General features: G+C 39.8%; 1 protein-coding gene and 1 pseudogene across 3 annotated transcripts; one reads left to right on the top strand and one right to left on the bottom strand.

The window, feature by feature from the left end:
- Positions 1–1,475: 1,475 nt before the first annotated feature.
- C1H2orf49 (chromosome 1 C2orf49 homolog) lies at positions 1,476–15,584 on the top strand. Of its 3 annotated transcripts, XM_073351199.1 has the most exons (7): positions 1,657–2,671; positions 2,785–2,861; positions 3,024–3,190; positions 4,905–4,986; positions 5,484–5,548; positions 7,423–7,792; positions 13,964–15,584. In XM_073351199.1, the coding sequence occupies exons 3-7, from the start codon at positions 3,141–3,143 to the stop codon at positions 14,018–14,020; spliced, it is 624 nt and encodes a 207-aa protein (XP_073207300.1). In that variant the 5' UTR covers positions 1,657–2,671; positions 2,785–2,861; positions 3,024–3,140; the 3' UTR covers positions 14,021–15,584. The 3 variants fall into 3 exon arrangements, with proteins under 3 accessions (XP_073207282.1, XP_073207289.1, XP_073207300.1); XM_073351181.1 differs by lacking the exons at positions 1,657–2,671; positions 2,785–2,861 and adding an exon at positions 1,476–1,640; XM_073351188.1 differs by lacking the exons at positions 1,657–2,671; positions 2,785–2,861; positions 4,905–4,986; positions 5,484–5,548 and adding an exon at positions 1,476–1,640.
- On the bottom strand, positions 9,296–9,660 carry LOC140914129 (small ribosomal subunit protein mS37 pseudogene; annotated as a pseudogene).
- Positions 15,585–16,261: the final 677 nt, after the last annotated feature.

Below are 16,261 nucleotides of genomic sequence, written 5' to 3'. Positions count from 1 at the left end.
CCTCAGCAAGTTTCTGGATGACACTAAACTGGGAGGAGTGGTAGATACGCTGGAGGGTAGGGATAGGATACAGAGGGACCTAGACAAATTGGAGGATTGGGCCAAAAGAAATCTGATGAGGTTCAACAAGGACAAGTGCAGAGTCCTGCACTTAGGATGGAAGAATCCAATGCACCGCTACAGGCTAGGGACCGAATGGCTAGGCAGCAGTTCTGCAGAGAAGGACCTAGGGGTGACAGTGGACGAGAAGCTGGATATGAGTCAACAGTTTGCCCTTGTTGCCAAGAAGGCCAATGGCATTTTGGGGTGTATAAGCAGGGGCATTGCCAGCAGATCGAGGGACTGATTGTTCCCCTCTATTCGACAGTGGTGAGGCCTCATCTGGAGTACTGTGTCCAGTTTTGGGCCCCACACTACAAGAAGGATGTGAAAAAATTGGAGAGTCCAGCGAAGGGCAACAAAAATGATTAGGGGACTGGAACACATGAGTTATGAGGAGAGGCTGAGGGAACTGGGATTGTTTAGTCTACGGAAGAGAAGAATGAGGGGGGATTTGATAGCTGCTTTTAACTACTTGAAAGGTGGATCCAAAGAGGATGGATCTAGACTATTCTCAGTGATAGCAGATGACAGGACAAGGAGTAATGGTCTCAAGTTGCAGTGGGGGAGGTTTAGATTGGATATTAGGAAAAACTTTTTCACTAGGAGGGTGGTGAAACACTAGAATGCGTTACCTACGGAGGTGGTGGAATCTCCTTCCTTAGAAGTTTTTTAAGGCCTGCCTTGACAAAGCCCTGGCTGGGATGATTTAGTTGGGGATTGGTCCTGCTTTTGAGCAGGGGGTTGGACTAGATGACCTCCAGAGGTCCCTTCCAACTCTGTTATTCTATGATTCCTCTGATACTTGGATTTACTTCGTCCTGACTCTGCTCAGGGGGCTGAATGTGATCGCTAAGTCCCTTCTGTGACTCTCTGCTTAAAATTAAGAATGTCCTTAAATACTTTACTAGATAGCAATTAAAGCAGGCAGCAGGATCCTGTCCCTTGCGGGGAAGGAGTGCTGTTGCTGCAAGGCATTAAGGCTGCGGACAGCTACAGACAGTGCAAGACCCCCGCCAGCAAACCCTACAAGGAGGCAGCAGAGCAATCACTGCTCCGATGCGCCTCGTGGGGGACTCAAGTCAAGCTCAGCGGAGCTGACCGCAGCTCTACCAAGCCCCACGTGCTTCGCCCCAGCGGCGCGCACGAGAAGGAGAGATCGATCGATCGATCGATGGGCAGGCGACCGCTTCGCGCGTGAAGCAAGCGCGGCGAGCTGAGCGCGCAGCCCCGCCCCCGGCCGAAGCCGTCTTCATTGGAATGTGTAACGCTCACGCACGCGCGGCTCTTGGCGCCGGCCTGGGCGGAGTTTGACGTTCCTCCCCTCAGTCCGTATTGCGTCACTTCCTGCTCACGCGCCACCGCGCAGCATTGTGGGAACGGCCGCGGGAAGGAATCGCCGCGGGAAAATGGCGGCGCAGAGGGCGGCAAGGGAGGGCGGCGGCGGCGGCGGCAGCAGCAGCAGCGGGCGGCTGAGCTCGGACCTGTTGCTGCACCCGGAGCTGTTGTCGCAGGAGTTCCTGCGGCTCACCCTGGAGCAGGTGCGGCCTGGGAGGGGGGCCCTCACCAAGCCCCAGGGAGTCCGCGGGGCGCCCGCCACCGCCGGGGGGGGGGGGATCCCTGGGCCAGGAGAGCCCCGCCTGGGCAGCGAGCCTCTCGCCGGGAGCCCTCCGACCCCGGGCCCCGCAACACGTCCCCCCCGGGTCGTGCCGCGTGCCAGCCTGAGCCGGGCTTGGAGGCGGGGAGGTCGCTGCTGTAACCCAGCGCGCCCCGCCGGGCGTCGGGACCCGAACTCGAGTCCCTCCTCTGGTTGTACCCGTGTGACGGTGGGAGCCCGTGTCACGCGGATCGATGCTTCCCCGTGTAACGGCCTCTGCACATCGCAGGCAGGCCCCGGAGAGGCGCTGGCCTCCTCCACCCCAGGATAGAGTCCGCTTCCATTTTAAAGCTTTATTTTAACAACGCATTGTCGGTTCGGTTTGGAAAACTTGTTCCCCTTGAAAGCTGGCAGATTTGCCAGAAAGTAAAAGAACATTGGCACGAAGTTAGAAGGGAATTCGTCAAACTGTTGGGTTATTTTAAACGTACATTATTAAAATACCCTGATCCGAAAGTAACTTTAAGTAAATATATTAGTGTACATCGTTGTGGACAGTTTGAGTTCAACTCCTTCTCCAGTTGAAGTCATAGGGGTTTATTTGCTATCAGTTTAAGTGGAACTAGAATTGGGTACCGTTACCCTTAGCTTGTTAAATGTTACCTATGTGAGTAGTTATCCTGAATTTTAATGTGCTCTCACATATAGAATTATAGGCATAATGGTTTACAGGTTCAAGGCCCATGTGTGTGGGAGAGTATGTTTCATTGTCTTGGTTGGTTGTATCTTAGAAAATCAGCATTCGACTATAGATAGCTAATGGAGATCTGCCTTCCACTCAGATGATAGATGCTTGTGTTTTGGGAGCTGAGGAATCAAGAATCCAGATCTAGGGACTTGAAAGACCACCTGTGTGTGATTTTTTATGAAGAGGTAGTAGCTTCTCTGCAAATAAGGTTGCAAACGCATTACAAGGTTGGCTTGATCCCTTTTGTAATTCAGAGAAATTCTCATAATTTAAAATGTTTGGCATTGAGTTTAATTGAACTAGAATGTGCGCTGAGAATTATTTAAACCCGTTTTTTCAGATGACCTAACAAAGGCTGTGATCCTGCTGTTGGGTCCATGCAGGTACCTCCTTATACCTGCATGGAGTCTCACCAATGTATGTATTGATGATCTGCAATGTTCTATAAATCATGTATTTCATTACTTGTTTAAAATGTTAGTTATGCTAAATTAACTGTTGAAAAAATGAAATGCCATTAAAGTTATTTGCATTTGGAAGTTTCTCCTGTTAATAGTGGCTATGTTCCTTTTCCCACAGAAGAACATACTAGTTGAAAATAGTGCAAAGATCGACAAAGATGGCCTCACTAATCTCTATGTTCAACATGCAATACCATTGCCTCAGCGGGACTTACCCAAAAGTAGATGGGGAAAAATGATGGAAAAGAAAAGGGAGCTAAATGAAACAAAAAATGAGAGTAAAAGGTAATTCAATTGTGCTTGTAACTCCTGGATTGCTGTTGGCACATTTTGGAAAACAAGATCAACCTAATTATTTTCTACTCAATTCATAAAACTTGTAAATTGCGATTTCTGTACATGTTGCTAGCACTTGCAGGGGATGCTGTGTGTGAGATTTCAGAATGTATTACCATAATGGTGACCCAAAAGGGGAAGAAGTTCAACTGTAGCAATAAAATGCTGATAATAATAATACCTAGTTCTTATACAGTGCTTTTCATCAGTAGATCTCAAAGCACTTTGCAAAGGAAGTAAGCATCCTTATTCTCATTTTACAGACGGAGATAGATAGATGAAAAGCTTAGCACTTGTCATGGCTAATAGTAATAGTTGTTACTATTATTACTTGTAATTGTTACTATTGACATTACTGTTACTAATTGTAGTTGTTAGTTACAGTTAACATGTCTCAAATCAATATCCACTCATAATATAATTACCCTATATCATTCACACTCAGCTGGTTATGTCTACTTTACAGAGACTATACTTATGTAGGTACGTTGCTGTAGCTATGCTGGCATAACCCTGTAGTGTTGGTGCAGCCTTGATGGAAGGGGTTTTTCCATCAGCATAGGAATACCACTTCCCTGAGCAATGGTATTTACATTGACAGAAGTATTATTTCATTGATGTAGCTTCGTCTACATTGGGGGTTAGTTCAGAATAGTTACATCAGTCAGGGGTGTGGATTTTTCATACCCCCTGACTTATGTAGCTGTGTTGACCAAATTTTTAAAAAGTAGACCAGGCCATAGTAATTTATGCTTGCTTGTGTGCTAGGAATTGAGGAAGGATTTTGGGCACCAGTCTGCAACAAAAGTGTGTGTTGTGTTTAATTCAAGACCACTTTTTGAGTTGAATAGCTCTTCTCTCATATAAGGCCTTAAACTCAACTTTGATCAGAAAATAAAGTGGTCTGAAAATTTTATTTTATTTATATTTCAGTTCCACACTGTGGTCCTAATTCTGTAATATGATGATCATGGGCAGATCTCTATACCCATGCCAAATTCCTGTGATTTTTTTAAAGGGCTTCCCTGTGCTTCACATTAAAGGTTCAGGGCCTCAGTTTCTGACAGCTTTGTGTGAATGCAACAGATAGACAACTAGATGAACTCATAAAGAAACTGTCTGTATTCACGCACTCTGCAGTACTTCAGCCAGTGAGCAGACATAAGCATGCAATACTGATCTCATACATCAACAGTGTTTTGAAACAGCTGAACTGGACTTGAAGTTTTTGGTACAGGCATGCAGATGAGCACACCAAGAAACCTACATTTCTTAAGAATTCCTGTACCCAATTTTACCACTATATATAGATCTCACATGTGAGTGGAGTTTGAGTTCGCACATTAGAAATAATTATGATGGTACAAATAAAACTTGTTTAGAGTTACACACATTTTATAATAAAAAGTAATATATGAAGACCAAATAATAGAAATAGGCCCATTTAGACAGCCACTCTGTTTTTGGTAAGGGTTGCACTGTTAAGGTTATTTTATTGGTGTTTAATGTATGTTGAAAGTCCAATTACTGTTTAGGTGCTTCCTATTGATTAGCCACTATTAGGCAACTTTAAGACTTTTCAGTAGTTAACCTTCTGTTCATGTTCAACGCTTAAATAATTTTGTCTGGCGAGTGTTTTATTGGGTTATCTTTTTACTGCTAGCATTCATGATGCACACAGTGTGGAGAGGGTAGGAGACAGGCTGCTGAAGGCTTTTGAAAGTTCTAGACTTAGAGCAGTTTTGGTAAGTAAAACTAAAATGAACATAGAGAAACTTCAGTTATTGTAACACCCTAGTGAGATGAATCAAAGTAGTTCACACGCTTTTAGGAGTGTATAACGTCTCCTCCTCCATTTCTGTTGATGACCTTGTAGTAGAACCAATATGGTTCTACTTTGCATGAGATGGAGCAGTATTTGGAGAGCTTCATAACCATCCTCTGTGTGCTGTAGAGTTCAACTCCATGAGGCTGCCTGAGTGTTGCTGTAAAGAAGGGTTTTGTGAGTGTGGGGGATAAATCTACCAGCTATACCCCGTAACACAGTATGGAAGCTGCTTCAGTGATAAAGCTGAGTTGCTGCTAAAGAGCAGCTTGCCTGCTGTGGAGCTTGAAGGGAAAGGATTCTTGCCTCGCCCTACCAGACCTTGATGAACTCCTCGGAGCACAGCACAACTGTTTAGACTGTGTGCTGGGGCTCGGAGTTGGGCCTTAGACAGTTGATACCTCTCTGTTGTTTCAGGATATCTGTCTGCAGGCTCAGGAAGACAACACTACATCAGTTTGCATTTTGTTCACATTCAGCAGGTAATCGTCACAACTTTAAAGATTACACATTGAATTGTTTTTGAGTGGAAACTGAAATTCTGCAGAAACAGAGAGTTACCTGATTGCCCAGAAGTTGTTTCCTGCTTTAGTGGCTTCTTTAGGAATATCTTCTAAATAAGATATCACTCTGTCATTTGTGATAACAAAGGTGCTGTTACTCCTCAAAAATACAATATGAGTGATCCCCACAATAATGAATTCCAAATATCCTACCTAAACATATATGTAGCTCCTGAGTGTCAGTATCCACAACAATTACTTAAAGAGCAATCTTTAACTAAGGAATATCTGCTACATCTTTAAGCATGTTAAGGAAAGAGACTGAAACAGATACTATAGCTTTGTATACTGGTTTATTGGGGGTGGACTTTGAAGATAACTATTATGGAGTGCATTCAAGATTAGGGTGCTGTTGTCAGGAATAAAAGTTGCAAGGAAAAATCCAGAGTGAGTGGTAGAGATTAACTCTCTTCATTTGTGTGGGTAGGTTGCTTTTATTAGGCTCTTTACGTATTTTGCTCATTTAAGTGTTAAATTAATGGAATCATTAAACACAATTGCAGTATAATGAAGGGCAAATCCGAATGGCCAGCTTTGATGCACGGTCAGTTAATGTTGTCCTGTGAGCATGGATGCATATGCACTCTTCAGCTGTTGTTCCTTTCATTTTTAAAGAAACGTTGGTAAGTGCTATCATCACACAGCAGATCTCTGGAATTTCATTTATTTTTGTATTTAAAGGCTATCAGCAACTCCATGTTTAGTGGCTATTCTAATGATGATGTAATTGAATCAGATGGGTGTCATGACGTGGGTATTAAACATGATTGTATGTAAAGTATATTCATTCTTATTTACATTTAAATAACCATGTATCTCTAAACCACTCATGTATAGCCACCTCAGTGATACTTATGTTATAAAGTAACACTTTATTTGGACAACTTCTATGAAATGTATCACAAATATAAGGTATTGTCACAAATGAAAAATCAGTAAATGGAATGGTTGACGCTGGAATCTATTCATTAATTTACAGATTTTCAGGTTTCCTGGTGATTGTCTTTTCCATGTCCCTGAGGATTAGAATGCTTTTAGTCCTTACCTCAGTGTGCGTAAAAGGACAGTTATGTTAAAATCATATGTTAACTTTTTTGCCACGTATGCTGTTTGTTTGCCTTTTGAATTATCTTTTGGATATACACAATTTGACAGTGTTTCTCTGTTTATAAATAAAATATTTAATTAGCCAGACTTGATTGCATGTAGATTCAAAAGCATGAGCAATTCTAACAAAAAATAAATTAGGCCTGCTATTTTGGCTCAGGAACAATTTATTTCAGAAATAGCGGTTGGGTTTTTTTGCTAAATATTTTCACTAATTCTCTGTCTAGCCCCCATTTGGGCTTTTTCACTGTAAGAATCATGAATAAATGCAGATGTTCACAGTGATTTTTATAAAATTTCAAATTGATGGTGAATCTCAACTTAGACGAAGAGGGCAATTCACAGCTCCTCAGATATTTGCCTTATATCTGGAATAACTTGTATCTCTTTTGATACTGTCAAATCCTAAAATAACTGTAAATGGCAATATTAAGGCTCTGCTAAATTTGACAGTCGTATTGTTTGGAATGAGTTTAAATAGGGTAGCTTGATATTTTTGAAGCAATTGCTTTAATTTAAATTGGAGCGAGTAAAACAGTTTAAGGAAAATGACTGACAAATATTGCCAGGTTGGGCTAGATTAATTTTTTGAATTGTCTGTTTACATTGCATATATCCTGAGTTATTAACTGAACTCTTGATGATCTAGTTTGTATTTCTGAGAACTTTAAAACTTGTATTTTCAGTGTTACAACTGTGGAAGGCTTACGGAAACGGCCACTAATTGTATTTGATGGCAGTTCAACAAGTACAAGTATAAAAGTGAAAAAGACAGAAAACGGAGCTACTGATAGTCTAAAACCTCCTCCAGCTGGAATCACTGCTGATACTTTTAGGAGATTATCTGTTCCTTCAAACGCCTCAACATACATTTCAGCCTCCAATTTATCACAGGAGGCTAAACTGGAAACTGGGAAGAATAAGGATAAACAGAACAGTGTTCCAGTGACTAATAGTATATTGGCTAATCTGAAGTTGCCACCTTTGACCCCAGTAGCAGGAGCTGCTGTTGTGAAATTAAAGAGAGCAGCTCCAAAAGAAGAATCTGAATCAGCGGTATGTATGTTCACACCACTGTCTAGCTTTTTGCAAATCTTTTCCTTGAGCATATGAAGGAGCAGGTAGGTCCTCAGATCCCTTTATTGAGAATCCTTTATAACATTATAACTGTTATATTTTAGCTTTATTTGAAAGTCATTTTATATAATTTGGTATACACATTACTGTAGTACATACAGTATGGTTGGTATTGTGCAAACACCATAGGAAGAGACAGTCATTCCCCTGAAAAGTTTAGTAGTCTAGTGTAAAGAGACCAAACAGACAAAAGATGGGAAGGTAAACAGGGGCACAGAGAGATGAAGTGACTTGCCTAAAGTCGCATAAGAGCTGGGATTCGAATGCTGGTCTCTTGATTCCCTGTCCTATATCTTATCCATTAGACTGCCCTGCCAGTAAAATAGTAATTCTTTAGCACTCATCACTCATATTAATAACTAGCATTGCAAAATCACCTAGGAGTACCAGTCATGGGCCAGGATCCCATTGTCTGGGTACCTTTCAAAGAAAACAAAAAAATGATCCTTGTCCCAAAGATCTTACAGTCTAAGTACAAGACAGACAACAGGTGATTAGATGAATGAGCACAAGGCAGCGATGAGATAATACTGGTCAGTATGATAGCTCTATCAGCTGTCTAGCCATTATCAAGTTGCTTTTCTAGGCATTGTTACCCAAGGTTTTCAGAATCCGAAGCTGTGGATTAACTCTTTCACTCCAGGTGGTTTTAGGAATAAATCAGTGGGAACACAATGCTTCCATCTGATGAAATATTGATACAAGGAAGCGTGCTCTTATCTAAAACTACTATTTATTAGATTTAAGTGTGCACACACGAGCAATAAGTTTAGGACATCCAAAATAATTACCTAGAATCTGAGATGGTATTGAGTAATTAGCAGCAGGTCAGCAATGACCGCTTGCTTCCCTGCCGGGGAGTATGGTATCAGGAAAACGTCTCTCATGATAGCTTCAGCTCCAAAGTACGGTCTATTATCTAGTCTTTTTTTATCACTAAATTTTTACAGAACCATATCTCATAGCAACCCCCAATGGGTCATTACTACTTCTAATTTCAGTCAACTAGTTATCAACAAAACATTCCTAGCAGTCTTAGCCATAATAAGCTTCTACAGCAAAGGCACCAAAACTATAAGTCTCCATCCACTTATTTTCTTTGTTTTTATTTGTTTTATTTCGTTCCTTAGAAGGCTTTATTTCACAATGAAGCAAGACTCAAGACCACATTATGGCTGATTGAGTAACACTTAGCAAACATCCACCCTGTTATCACAAGACCCTGTGACCCCATAGAACAATCTCAGCTAATGGAGAAAGTGGCCCCACCCCCAAAGAAATGTTCAAGTCAAGAACCTTTGAGGAATGCTAGCAGCCACCATCAGCCCCAAATGCTCACTGATCACTATTTTAACTTCTTCTCCAAAGATGATACCAGCTTCAGCTACTGGTCTCCAGTTACTTGGGAAAGCAAGTCTTCCTTTAAAAATCATCTGTGCTATTAGGGAACCTTCTCAGTAGTTTGTTTACTGTCTTTGGAGATAAGTTTCCCATCTGGCCCAGGGACTCCTGTTTAAGTCTTTCCTTGTGCTCCGCATCTGTCTTTGCCATACAGTCATAGAATGTCTGGATCTCCTTGGCACAAACTGCATGGCTGAACTCATTCTGCTTCCAGCAAGCCTTCGGTAATGGCATCTCTGTGGTACACGTTACCTCTCCCAGGTGCAGGCGGTGGTTCGCCACCTGGTTGGCCAGCATCAGGGGGCGGGTGGGGCACATGGTGGGGCCCACCTCTGCTGCCTGGTGGCCAAGCGCCCGAGCCAGGCCGGGTACACAGGTGCTGCCATGGTCCTCGCAACGGGCCGTAAAGTGACAGACACCTAGTCCCACGTGACCCCCGTTCCCAGTTCGTTGAATCTTTTTTCCCCTCCTCCTATTCTGATTAGCAGAAAGTGCAAGCCTGTAGCTAGTATTTGACCTTGCCTCAAAAGCCCTCCTTGTCCAAATTAACCCTTAACTATGTGGTGTTCTATTTTATTAATTCATGGTGGCTGAATGCACACACTATGGCTGCAATTAGTGTGATCAAATTCTGGTGTAACATACCCCTCAATTCCGGGGTAACAGCACCACAGCAAAGAAGAAGGGATTTGAAGGAGTACAATGGGGTGGCTTTATGGATGTTGTTGGGGAGCTCCTCATGCATGAGGAGCAACATGGGAGAAAGCATGAAGGTGCTTGAAAACTTAACGGAGCAGTGAAGGCTGGTGTCATTGGCGGAGCAAAGGCAGGAGTTAGCATTGCGATAGCATATGAGAGATGGTAGGTTGGGGAACAGGGTTTGAAGGGCCTTGAACTATGTCTTCACTTTCATGTTTGATGCACTGGTTAAGTAGGACCCAGTGGAGCAATACAAAGAGAGATTTCAAGTGACAAGCTGAGGAAGTGATCTTCACAGCAGCATTTTGAGCATTTTTGGCTGTGAGTGGGGCAAGAGAAAAGGCCACTCAAGGCTAGTGAAAAGGATGTTGCAGGAATCAAGACACACACTATTGAGGGTCTGGATGAGTCAGGTACTCATTTGTATGTTTAATCTCAAAGGCAGCTCTTCCAGCAGCACTTCAAAGCCATGCTGAAGCACTAGATCAATACTGACCCAGCACGAAGCTGAAAAACATCGCTAAACTACTACAGTGTTCTTTAGAGATCTTTTAGTCAAAACTTAAATAGGTTTTCGAATTTGTTTGGTTCACAGCACAAAGGTGCTGTATGGTACGTCTACAGGTTTTGTTCACCTATTAAATATTTAATAGAGCTGTCCATTAATTGCTGTTAACTCAAGCGATTAACTCAAAATTAATCACAGTTTTAATTGCACTGTTAAACAATAGAATACCAATTAAATGTATTAAGTTTTTTCAGATGTTTTTCTAGATTTTAAAATATATTGATTTCAATTACAACACAGAATACAAAGTGTATCGTGCTTACTTTATAATACTTTTGTTACAAATATTTGCACTGTAGAAATGATAAAAGAAATAGTATTTTTTAGTTCACCTCATACAATACCATAATGCAATCTCTTTATCATGAAAGTGCAACTTACAAATGTAGAATTTTTTTTGGTTACATAACTGCACTCAAAAACAAAACAATGCAAAACTTCAGCACCTAGAAGTCTACTCAATCGGACTTCTTGTTCAGCCAATCTCTAAGACAAACAAGTTTGTTTACATTTAAGGGAGATAATGCTGCCAGCTTCTTATTTACTATGTCACCTGAAAGTGAGAACAGGCATTCACATGGCACTTTTGTAGCCTCATTGCAAGGTATTTACGTGCCAGATATTGCTAAACATTCGAACGCCCCTTCATGCTTCTATGCTGATGATGCTTGTTAAAAAAAATAATGCATTAATTAAGTTTGTGACTGAACTCCTTTAGGGAGAATAGTATGTCTCCTGCTCAGATTTACCAGCATTCTGCTATATATTTCATGTTATAGCAGTCTCGGATGATGACCAACACATGTTGTTCGTTTTAAGAGCACTTTCTCTGCAGATTTGACAGAAAACAAAGAAGGTACCAATGCGAGATTTCTAAAGATAGCTACGGTACTAGAATGAAGGTTTCAGAATCTGAAGTGCTTTCCAAAATATGAGAGGGACGAGGTGTGGAGCATGCTTTCAGAAGTCTTAAGAGTAACACTCTGATGTGAAAACTACAGGATCCAAACCACCAAAAAAGAAAATCAACCTTCTGCTGGTGGCATCTGACTCAGATGATGAAAGTGAGCATGCGTCGGCCTGCACTGCTTTAAATCGTTGTCAAGCAGAACCCCTTATTAGCATGCATGCATATCCTCTAGAACAGTGGTTGAAGCATGAAGGGACATATGAATCTTTAGTGCATCTGGCACGTAAATATCTTGCAACGCTGGCTACAAGAGTGCCATGTGAACACATGTTCTCACTTTCAGGTGACATTGTAAACAAGAAGTGGGCAGCATTATCTCCTGCAAATGTAAACAAACTTGTTTATCTGAGTGACTGAACAAGTAGGACTGAGTGGACTTGTAGGCTCTAAAATTTTACATTGTTTTATTTTTGAATGCAGTTTTTTGTACATAAACTTACAAATGTAGAATTAACTTTCATGATAAAGAGATTGTATTACAGTACTTGTATGAAGTGAATTGCAAAATATTTATTTTGTTTTTATAGCACAAATATTTGTAATCAAAAATATGAAGTGAGCATTGTACACTGTGTTCTGTGTTGTAATTGAAATCAATATATTTGAAAATGTAGAAAACATCCAAAAATATTTAAATAAGTGGTGGGTCTGTTATCGTTTAACAGTGCAATTGCAATTAATTTTTTTAATCACTTGGCAGCCCTAATTTAAATAAATTCATGTTCAGAGTTGATTACCACTGATATTCTTGAAATCAAAATCTTTACTGCAGTTTAGATTGTTTTGTAGTCTGTTAACATAAATAATTTAGGCCCCAGTTTAGCAAGATATTTAAGCATGCGCTTTAATTTAAGCATGAGGTGTCAGTGTGAATACTCATGCTTAAAGTTACGTTTATGTTTAAGTATCTTGCTGAACTAGGCTGTAATGAATGAGCCAATGGTTTAATTTAACTTAACTATTAATTAACCAATGGCTTCAGAGTTCCTAGAAGAAAAGTATAAAATAGGAGTTAGTGTTTCTTGGTCCTTGAATTACCATGTTCCAGACACTTATTTAAAATTCTGTCAGTACAGCCCAAATTCCTCATGCAATTTTAATTTGGTAATACTGTTTACTTCCTGTCCTAAACTCTTTTGTAGAGTTTGGTTGTATGGGAAGTGATTCGTGTGTGCATATTTGAAGGATGGTATATAAATGGAAGATATTTTAATTGATTTTAAGAGGGGTGTATCTTCTGTCAGAATAAGTGACTTCCTGTTTTGCTGAAATTTGGTGCACAGGTTGTTGGTCATGAGCAGACTTTTTTCCATAATTAAAGAAAACTGTGTACATAAGGTAGTAAAGAATCTTCAACATACGAGAGACGCTGCTGTTGGGAATGTTACTGTGCAGCATTAAACTAAGTCTCACCAAGGGCCAATGTTAAAAAACTGTTTTGCTAAAGTGGCAGATGGTTCCACTAGTATGAAACCCAACAGACTTCTTGCATATTGGTGCTTTCCATTTCAGGCATGCTGCTGTTTGTTTAAGAACCACTCATGGTGTTGGTGTTAATTTGTAAAGTCTGGTCTGTGTCCTGATTACCTTAAAGACCATCTCTGCAACTTCCCAGTGGCTGAGATCAGCTGAATTGCTGCTCACAACATCCAGATTTGCATTCTCAGTTTGGTGTCAGCGTCTGTTTTGAACTCGAGTCTGGATCCTGCTCCCCTGTTTGGTCTGCCAGAGCTAGTTTGACTTTCAGGGTATGGTGCAAAGTCCATCTGTTTATTCAGGTGTTTGCCTGTCTAACCAACTGAAGACTGTTTCATAGTTCCTTCTTATTTTTGATGACTGTTGGAGATTGATTTGGAGGTTGTCTGTTTGCTGCCAATTCTTATGAATTTTTTATTTTTAAATTTGCAAGTGCACAGAGGCTTAAGCAATGGGTTCCTCATTTATACGTGGTAGTGTAAAGAAATACCTGTTTTTCTGTAGTTGTAATTTTTCAGCAGTTTTACGCAAGTAGTCTTTTAATTGTCTTTAGAACAGAGCAGCATTTTTAAGATTCTTTAATTTTTAAAAATTAGATTTAATTATATTTAATTTTAAGAGTAGATATTCCTATATTTGCTTTAAAACATTCTTAATGGATCAGACTTTAGTTTAAAGTTCTTATATGGATGTATTTCTAAATTACTTATGTTTTCCAAGTAAGAGGGATACTTTTGGTAAACGTGCTCACCACCACAAAAAATGGATGAGTTTGCAAGAGGTTAAATTTATCAGCCTTTATAGTTCTTCTTCCTTTTTACTTTCTGGGTAAGCCTGACATTTTAATTTCCTCCAGAAGATGGCATCAGAAAGTTACTATAATGTTCTCAGCTATCCCTCTCTGGATATTGTACAATAACTACTAAATACTGTCTAGTGCAGCACATCTAATATTGTATACTTTCTTCTATTCCAGAATGACCTAAAACCTACAGAAGCAAAGAAGAAAATCCAGCATGTAACATGGCCATGAACTAGTGGGGGTCCTGGAAATGTAAATATATCATTCCTGTAGTTCAGAACAGTTGAAGTACATTTCTCTTTAAACTATACAGGGATTCACATTGTTGTGGAGTTTTCTTAAGTTTGAAAGCTCCCTAATACAAAGCTGGAATCAGTCTCACCAATCACCTTAAAAGTGTCTACCTTCTTGCATTGAGAGTGGTTTCACTTTCCCTTCCAAAGGTGGTGGTATTACAAGATACTAAAAAAACCTGCTTTTGAATTTTCAATTATACTGTAGTTCATTTCCTACGTGTCTCTACAAAACACCTTTGTGGGTTTAAAAATGTTCATATTTTATACTATACAGCTAAATTCAGTTTAGTAGATCATGTCCTGGCTAAATACCCAACACAATTGTTGAGGTTCCAGGTGTATGAAAGATTGTGCATCCAAACCCTTTTTGGGTTCCAGAAGATAGTTACTTAAACAATATAGTATAAAATCATCGGATTGACAGCTTTTATTCTAGAGAAAAAATTATTTTTGTTATATAGAACAAAACTACAGAATTGTATTTGTATTACATTTTAAAATACAGGTTAAGTTGGTAATAACAGATGAACTACGTAACATCCTTGCTTCAAATTGAAGCTTCTATAGTCATTTGAGATGAAAAAATGCACATGGAAGCACATTATTAGAATCTATATTCAGCATGAATCTGAGGGAAAAAAATGAATGGATTAGTGCCATGCTTTTATATACAAACTTCTGTATGCATGTGTGCAACACATTTCTTTTGTTATCCCCGTTATTATAATGCTTGTTAAAATAAGTGGGAAATCCTAGAATGCGGGCCAACACTCTCCTCTCATCAACACATAAAGAGGTAACAATCACTGCAGTGAGTTAGGATAGTATACTCTTAACAATGTCTTGCCTCTTTCATACCTGTGACAGTTATTAAAATGAGATCTTCAGTTTTTCTTTGAATCCCAGTGGATTCCATTTAGATTATTACTTGTGTGGTGTAATACACTGGATTTGGTCCTATGTCCATTAGAATCAATGGCAAAACTATTGATTTTGGTGGTTAAGTGGGCCTGATCCTTCACGTACTTTGAGTGTATGTGGTAAACAGTAAAGCTTCTATATACAAAAACTAATTTGAAATCTTTGTTCCTCCCATATGAAAGCCTTTCACCACTGAATTTAAACATGAAGAAATCCTTGTTCTGGCTTTATGAGCCATTTGAAAATGCTGTCAGCAGTGATCTGAAAGCTTACTTAGAATTTTTTTAAATATATATGTATTGAAAATATGAACAGTAGTCTACATCGGATATGGCTGAGACAGGAGTTTCCCATTCATTATTGTGGAATCAAAGGCACTTCTGAATGCTGTAAAATAGTAAGAATGGTGTGTTTTTTTTAAATATTGTGTGCTTGTTTCCTTTTACTAAACACTAAAACCTGTGTGCAGGTTTTATACTTCAGTACAGAAAAGTTTCACATGTTAATGTACATTTTGTATGTAAAGAGTGGTCTTTTAAGTAGTTTTATCTTATTTAAATAAACTGAATTAAAAGTAATCTTTTTCAGTAGTGTAGATCTATTTTGTAATGAAATTAAACCTGTTGAATTGAAATAGTGATGTGGAAGTGTACTCGAAGTCACTGAGACGACTACTTAAAGTTATGTGCATAAGTGTTTGCAATATTGCGGTTGTAATTTTGGTAAACGTTACACCTTTTTTACTAAATCATCCCATAAACCTAACTTAATTTTAGAACACTTGTCACAATAATTATTGTGACATCTTACTCGGGACAACCGGAATTGTTAGCCACCATGTTACCACTCTGCCTTAGGAAGAGTGAACTTTGCTGCTGCTGCTGAGCTATGTTTCAGCTCCCTGGCACACCAGCTTGACAAGCTTGACACACCTGCCTTTCCAACAAATGCTTCAGGACTCTGCCAGTCCAAACCTTGCATTGAGGGTAACCATCATTGAACCCAAGTTCCCTGGAGATGTCCTTCTGCAGTGTTCAGTCCCTCTCAATAGACACTCACAGAAGTTAAGTTTGCTGCTTCCAAAAAGACAGAGCACACATTAGTCTTAAAATAGCTGAAGACTTACACTTCGGTATAACAGCACTGAGAGTTTTGTAACAAAACAATAAGTTTATTAACAAAGAGTGTATGTTTGAATGATTTCAAGCAAGAGTTAGAGATATGAAAGATAGGTTACAAACAAAACACGCTTTCT

Source organism: Lepidochelys kempii, chromosome 1 (genome assembly GCF_965140265.1).
Source record: "Lepidochelys kempii isolate rLepKem1 chromosome 1, rLepKem1.hap2, whole genome shotgun sequence".
Classification (NCBI taxonomy): domain Eukaryota; kingdom Metazoa; phylum Chordata; order Testudines; family Cheloniidae; genus Lepidochelys; species Lepidochelys kempii.
This window is presented reverse-complemented; position numbering and strand designations above follow the sequence as displayed.

Excerpts from the sequence above, each read along its gene's own strand:
- C1H2orf49 (XM_073351181.1), top strand. The coding sequence starts at position 1,509 with ATGGCGGCGCAGAGGGCGGCAAGGGAGGGCGGCGGCGGCGGCGGCAGC. Across the intron at positions 4,987-5,483 it reads CTAGACTTAGAGCAGTTTTG|GATATCTGTCTGCAGGCTCA; the intron begins GTAAGTAAAACT and ends CTGTTGTTTCAG. Across the intron at positions 5,549-7,422 it reads ATTTTGTTCACATTCAGCAG|TGTTACAACTGTGGAAGGCT; the intron begins GTAATCGTCACA and ends TTGTATTTTCAG.